The sequence below is a fragment of the Phaethon aethereus genome, assembly GCF_964289735.1.
Source record: "Phaethon aethereus genome assembly, chromosome: 13".
NCBI classification, from domain to species: Eukaryota; Metazoa; Chordata; class Aves; order Phaethontiformes; family Phaethontidae; genus Phaethon; species Phaethon aethereus.
In genome coordinates, this window is record NC_138589.1 from 1,787,252 (window position 1) to 1,794,289 (window position 7,038).

At 66.7% G+C, this 7,038-nt stretch overlaps 1 protein-coding gene across 1 annotated transcript; it reads left to right on the plus strand.

Annotated features, from left to right (window-relative positions):
- Positions 1-4,978, plus strand: LOC309409622 (partitioning defective 6 homolog alpha-like; the record flags this gene model as incomplete). Its single annotated transcript, XM_082005802.1, has 3 exons — positions 1-195; positions 1,297-1,519; positions 4,191-4,978. 3 exons carry the CDS (start codon positions 1-3, stop codon positions 4,976-4,978), a joined length of 1,206 nt encoding a protein of 401 aa, XP_081861928.1.
- Between the last annotated feature and the right edge of the window lie 2,060 nt (positions 4,979-7,038).

The following is a 7,038-nucleotide window of genomic DNA, read 5'->3' on the forward strand; positions in this document are numbered from 1 at the left end:
ATGGCGCGGCGGCGCCCGGCCTGCTCGCCGGTGACGTCATGGCCGGTGAAAATCCCCCGTGGCCGCGGGAGCGGCGGGGGCGGTGGCGCGGCCCCGCGGCCCGGAGCGGCCCGGCCCGGCCCGGCCCGCAGCATGGCCAAGCATCACCGCACGCCGGCGCGCTCCGCCGAGCCCGTCATCGAGGTCAAGAGCAAGGTAAGCGCCCGCCGCCGCCGCTGTCCGCGCCGGTTCCGCCGGGTCACGACCGGGCGCGCCGCCCCCGCGCCGGGCAGCACACGTGGGGCGGCACCGCGCACCGGGGAGCGGGCGCGGGAGCCAGGCCGTGCGGGCGCTCCGCTTCCCTGCGCTGCGCTGCGGCGGCGCTGCCCGGGGCCTCCCCCGAGCCCGGCCCGGCGGCCGCCGCGTCCCGCCACCGTGGGCTCTGCCGCGCCGCGGGCCCGCTCGGCGCGACCGGCAGCGGCCGTGGGAGCGTCGCCGGGGAGCGCCCGCCAGATGTGCGCCAGCCCCGGTGTGCGGGTTGGCCCTGCCGGTGCGCCGTCATCCCGGTGCGCACCTCGCCCAGATGTGCACACTCGCCAGGGCGTGCGGCTCCCGGGCTGTGCCAGCGCCCAGATGTGCACCCCCGCAAGGCATGAACCCCCTGCCGCGTGCCCAGGTGTGCACGCTCGCCCAGATGTGCGTGCTCGCCCAGATGTGCGTGCTCGCCCAGATGTGCGCTCACCAGCACACTCTTGCCCAGATGTCTGCCGTCACACAGATGTGTGCCCCCATCCAGCTGTGCCCAGCCACCCCTGCCCTCACCCAGATGTGTACACACCCCTGCTGCACCCTTGCCCAGCTGTGCCCTGCCCCGGGATCGGTGCGATCCCCCTCGGGCAGCGCGATCCTTGCAGCTTTCTTCAGCCTGTTCTTAATTGGCTTCCCCTTCGTCGTGATGGAAGGAGGCAATAATTAACGCTGTTGCTCACCAGGTGCTATGGCAGCGCCCGTGTCGCAGGGAAGGGCCTCTCGGTACAGCCGGAGGGTCCTTCCTCTGCCGTGTGGGCACCTCTCCACCTCATCGCTTCGGTGTTTGGGCAGGAAAATGTCTCTGCTCCTTTTATTTTGCTTTTGGGATGGGCGCTGGCCGATGGCTGCTGCTGCCTTGGTGCTGCTGGGGCTCTGGAGCTGGCAGTGCCCAGCTCTGCCTGCCCTGGGGCGGCTCCACACGGTGCCCTGCCCGCATCAGTCCTGCTGGCCAGAGCCAGCCCTGCCCAGCCTCACCCTCTTCCTCCTCTCCCTCCTCCTCCTCCACAGTTTGACGCCGAATTTCGCCGCTTCGCAATGAAGCGCTCTGGTGCGGGCAGCTTCCAGGACTTCTACCGGCTGCTGCAGACGGTGCACCAGATCCCGCGGGTGGACGTGCTCCTGGGCTACACGGACGTCCACGGCGACCTCCTGCCCATCAACAACGACGACAACTATCACAAAGCCCTGTCCTCCGCCAACCCCCTCCTCAGGGTCATCATCCAGAAAAAGGGTAAGCGGGAGGCAGAGAAGGACACTGGATCCGTCCTCCGCATTGAGGGAGAGGAGCCGTGTCCCGTGGTACCGCTGGTTCCACGTTCGGGCTGTGCCGGCGGCGCAGGCGTCCGGTGAGGTACCCTCCAGCCACTACTTTGGCGGAGAGATGTGGAGGTGGTGGCACCGGGAGGCTCCCAGATCTCCGCCAGGGCAATGGCACCCACGCGGGCTCTTCCCGGCAGCCCTTCCCCATGCTGAGGGGCACCCAGCCCAGCTCAGCCCCCCCGCCCTGGTGAACAAAGGCAAATCCTGGCGATTCACCCCTTTGAAGTCGCGTTTTCCAGCTGGGCTTGCGTGGGCTCCTGGAAAACCCTTTGTTGCTCCCGTGAGCACCTCACCAGGAGCCCCGTTGGCTCCCTGCCCCAAGGCGGCGGCAGCCATCATTTTGGCAGAGGTCTCGAGGTGCCGGGTGCTGCCAAGGTTTTGGCAGTGGGAGGAGGCTCATCTCCTCCCTGGCAGCCCAGGGGCTTGCCCTGACCACAACAGCGCTTCCCCAGAGAGCAGCTTCCTCACGCAGGAGCATGAAATCGCCGTGATAGCAGCATCCCGGTGAGGATGAAAGCCTCCCAGTGACAAACGCCCCGGGTACGTCTCCTCTTTGCCAGGGAGATGGAGATGAGCCCGTCCTCTTCTGCTCAGTTTAGTAGCAACGAGGCTTTCTAACCATCAAGCAACAGCATGCCAAGCCGGAGCCTGATCTAAACGCCCCAGTTTCCCCAGCACGGTTGCCCAGAGCGATTCCTTGTTTCCAGTTCGTGTTAGTGGGACAAAGTCCATGGGTGAGGGGTGATGCCGGTGGCCAGCTTCGGCTGCTGTGCTGGTTTTCCTGGGCTCTCGCATCAGGGTGGACGTGCGCTTCCTCTGGGGCCACACGGCGTGGGGGCAAGCAGTCCAGGCTGCCGGCAGGAGGGAGCTGGAGCCCGTGGTGTGCTCTGAGGCTGCCGCTGCCGGCACCAAACCATCCCCTGCTCCTTAACCAACACCTAGACCCAGCCTGCGGCACGGAGAGCCAGCGTGGGGCTGGGTGTGCTGGGGCTCCTGCTCCCAGAGCCATCTCGGCTGCTGCTGGGAAAAGCCTGCGAAGGGCCCGTGGGTGACCGCACCGAGCTGGCACGGTGTGGAGAGCGGGCAGCGTGACAAGGAGGGTCAGAAGGCAGCGCCGACGAGCCATGGCACCCGGCCATGCCCGCGGGAGAGGGGCCGTGGGGCCAGCAGCACCGTGGGAGGTGTGCGGATAGGCTGGGAGCAAGCCCCGGGTGAGTCACAGCTAATTTAAAATGGATCCAGGTCATCCCGGGGCTGGGCTGTCGTCGAACCAGTCCAGGTCGGCGAGGAATGTGGCTGCAGAGCCTCTTTCTCACGCCGGGCGCGGGGAGCCGTGCACAGGCGCGTGTACGTCGGTGTGCGCCTACCGGTGGGCTCCGCGGCAGCCAGTCCTGCCGCAGGGGGTCAAAAAGCAAAGGCTGCAGCTTGGCTCCTCTCTGTGCCGTCACCCCATCAGGTGAAGCCGTCCCCGTGGGGCAGCCTGGCTGGGGACGGCAGTGCTGGCCCTCCGTTTCTGGGCTTGGCTCATGGGAAGGGCAGGGGAAAGCCCGGCACATCCCTGGGGTGCTGGAGCTGCCTGGCCCAGCCGCTCCATGCCCCTCGGAGAGGAGCCGTGCACTGAAATAGCTGTGGGAAAGCCTCCGCCGCCCTTCCCCGAGCTAAAAATACGCCAGGCTGTGTGTGCAGGGAGATATTTATAACCCAGGAGCCCTGGCAGGCTGGCGTGGCTAGGGAGAAACCCCACGTCCCCTGGGCTTGGGGGCATCCCCGGCGCCCCTGCGGCTGGAGCAAGGTCCGGGTGCTGGTGGGGGGCACCATGGGGAACGCACCGGCAATGCAGCGCCCAGATCTGGGCTCCCCCGTGGAAAGGGATGGGGAGAAAAACCAGAGAGGGCCCAGGGGATGCTCCCCAGCACCTGGTGGATGCAGCCAAGGAGGGGAGATGGCAGACCTGGGTCCCACGGAGCAGCCCCAGGGCAGGGCCAAGGAGGATGGAGTCAAACTGTGTGTGGTGGTACCGGGTGGCGGAGTAAGAGAGAGTGGCAGAAATCACAGCTTGGGATGTTCAGGGGCCCCGGGAATGCTGCAGCCCTGGGATGGGTCTCCAGGAGGTGAGGAGTCTTTGTCCTTGGGCTTGGCAGGGCTCTGCAGGACACAGCTGCAGCCACCTCGTGCCAGGGATGGCCTTGCTCCAGCGGGGACAAGGGACTCTGGTGCTGTCTCACGGGGCTGGACTCATCCTCGGGGAGCTGGCTTCCACCACAGCACCCCCGTGTGTGTGTGAGGGGGTCCCTCTCCCCAAACCCAAACTGGGGCACAGCCGCGGCTCCCGGGCTGGCAGCTCTAGTGTTAAGCTTCAGAGTTTGGCTTAAAGTGTGATTAAGGCTGAATCACTGCCTCGATCCCACTAATCCTGGCCTCGTGTGCGCTGGGTAATCCCAGGAGATGGGCCCGGCGGAGACAGGCTGCAGGAGAAGCCGGGGTGATGCTCCGGGGAGGGAAAGCCAGTGAGACCCGGGCACTTCTCTTGCTAACAGCTGGGACTGCGGTGCCTGACTCGTGTCCTCCCTTGCTCCCCACAGCAGAGTCTGACACCGGCGTCTTCGCCTCGAACTCCTTGCAGCGGAAAAAGAAGGGGCTGCTGCGCCCCGCGCACTACCGGGCCAAACCTCACCTCCTCATCGGCATGCCCCAGGACTTCCGACAGATCTCCTCCATCATCGACGTGGACATCCTGCCCGAGACCCACCGCCGCGTGCGGCTCCACAAGCACGGCTCTGACAAGCCGCTGGGTTTCTACATCCGTGACGGCGTCAGCGTGCGCGTGACCCCGCAGGGCGTTGAGAAGGTGCCCGGCATCTTCATCTCCCGCCTGGTGAAGGGCGGCTTGGCCGAGAGCACGGGGCTGCTGGCGGTGAGTGATGAGATCCTGGAGGTCAACGGCATCGATGTGGCTGGCAAGTCCCTGGACCAGGTGACAGACATGATGGTGGCCAACAGCCACAACCTCATCATCACCGTCAAGCCGGCCAACCAGCGCAACAACGTCATCCGCAGCAGCAAGGCCTCGGGCAGCTCGGGCATGTCCACGGACAGCACCCCCAGCCAGCAGACCCCCAGCCCAGCCTCACAGTACCTGAGCAACTACAGCACGGCCGAGAGCGATGAGGAGGGCGACCTGGTCATCGAGAGCGACAGCGCGTCCCACTACATCCCCGGGGGCTGCCCCAACGGGGGCCCCACAGACGGACCCCTCCAGCGGAGCCTGTCCCCGCACAGCTCGCGGGGCTCCCTGCAGTCCCTCGGCAGCCACGACGGCAGCCCCGGCCGGGGCAGCGGGCGGGAGGACGGCACCCTCCTCACCCTATAGCCGCGGCGTCCCGCGCCACCCTTGGCAGCCGACCGGGTTTCCGCGCAGCTGGGCTGGTCGTGGGCACCGAGGCGATGACGGGGCCGGTGGGCAGAGGTGGAGCGGGGCTGCGCGCTGCCCTCTCCCGCCACCCACGTCCCTGGGAGCCCCACTGTGGCGCTCGCTCCTGCCGGGCACTGCCCCTCCAAGCCCCCTTGCCTCACCACCCTCCTTCCAAACACGTGGGGTTTTTTAATTGTTTTATCAAAATATGCATCATCAATTAATATATTGCAATGGACAGTAAAACCTTTTCTAGAAAGCACCCCGCTTGTCCCTGGTTCGCATCACAGCAGGGGCCGGACCCCAACAGCGGCGGGGCACAGCTTGCTCCAGGACAGCAAACAGCCCCCGTGCCGTGGGACGGAGCAGGCATGTCCCCCACCGGCCCCATCGCCCCGTCCCACATGTCGTGGGCCAGCACGAGCCCATTGTGGTCCAGCAGAAGCCCCACGAGCAGCTGTGCAGGTCCTGGGAGCAGCACCCTTGCCCACGGCACATGTCATGGCTTCACTGCTGCACTGGGTGACCCCAGCGAGGCCCATTGTGGGGAGAAACAGGGGGTTTGGAGGGACGGGGTGGCACGTCCCTCCCGCTGCATGTCCCTGTCCCATGGCACATGTCCAGGTTGTTTTGGGCAGCGAGCCTGGCACAGTGCCCCGCTGCAGTGAGCCTCACTACGGAGGGGACACCCTGCTGACAGCTGCAGGGAGCCGGGTGGCACCTGGGCTGGCAGCAGCACCCTGGCTGTCACTCAGCCCCAGTGAGCGCTGCGGGGTGCCACAGCAACATCCTCCTCCAGCCCCAAGCTCGGGGGGGTGGGGGGGGTGAAGGTGTTCCCACCCCTCCTGCTCATCCGGGGCTCCCAGTGCCCTCGGTCCCTCTCCCAGCACCCAAGTGCCAGGCTGATGTGGTGGCTTTGGCCTTTGCTTTGCTGCTGGCCTGGCCCAGCCCCAGATCAGCACCTCCCTGCCCACGGCGAGGGACGGAGCAACACCCCAGCGGGGAGGTGCTGCTGGTTCCCACAGCAGTGACCGCTTCTCCTCCTCCTGCCCTCCCGTCCTGGCTGGGAACAGGCCTGGCCAGATCGTGGCTGGTCCAGCAGGTGGGGTGCACCCGAGGGCAGCGCCTGGCCAGCCTGTTTGCCCGAGCTGGACACGAGCGCTCGGCATGGGGAAGAGCAAGGGCACCAGCGTGGTGCCAGACACTTCGCGGCACGAGGGCTCTCCCACGGCCCTCGGATTAAACTTCCCCCGTGGGAAGCGAGCGCAGATGGTGCTGGGTGCCCTGGCCTGGCTCCCGTGGAGCGATGCTGGGCACAGGCACAAGCACACACTGCAGCCGGCAGCAGAGATGGTCACCTCCGCAAGGAAGCGGGGACTGTGTTCTGATGCCGTCACTGACCCCCGAGAACCAAACCACATGCAGCTCCCTGTCCCGAGGCACCTGTGCTGGCATAGCCAAAACCTCGCCAGCAGCCACACGGGAGCCGCTTGGGTTGGTTTAGAGCCAAGGGCCTGACTGCCCTGGCTCTGCCAGCCTGCTTACCAAGGGCCCTACAAACACGGGGTCCTCTCCCCGGCGCCGCTCTCACGGGCTTGCGGTGGGACTGGGCGAGGGAGGACTGGCAGCTCCCAGGGTCTGAAGGGACACCACCAACCGTTCGGGTTCTGACTCCATCCGGAGCCGCGGCCCTGCCAGGGGCAGGAAAAGCTGCAGGGCTGGCAGCTCCAGGGCTCCCGAGCGGGGCAACACTCACGGCACACAGCCAGGGCCCAGACGGGCAAGGGAGCGAAGCAGACAGCAGGGCTGGTTAGTCCAGACTTATTTAGGGCGGGGAGGTGCAGGGGGGCTGGCGCCTGCGGCTCATCCTGCCGGCTCAGCCTGGCTGTGGCGTTTGCCCCATGCAGCAGGATCCCTGCAAAGGTCTGCACAGGTCCCCGTGTGGCATCTGAAGGTAAGCAGGCAGCGAGCTCACCTCCACGGTGGCACCCACCCGGCCACATCCTGCCTGCCTGCAG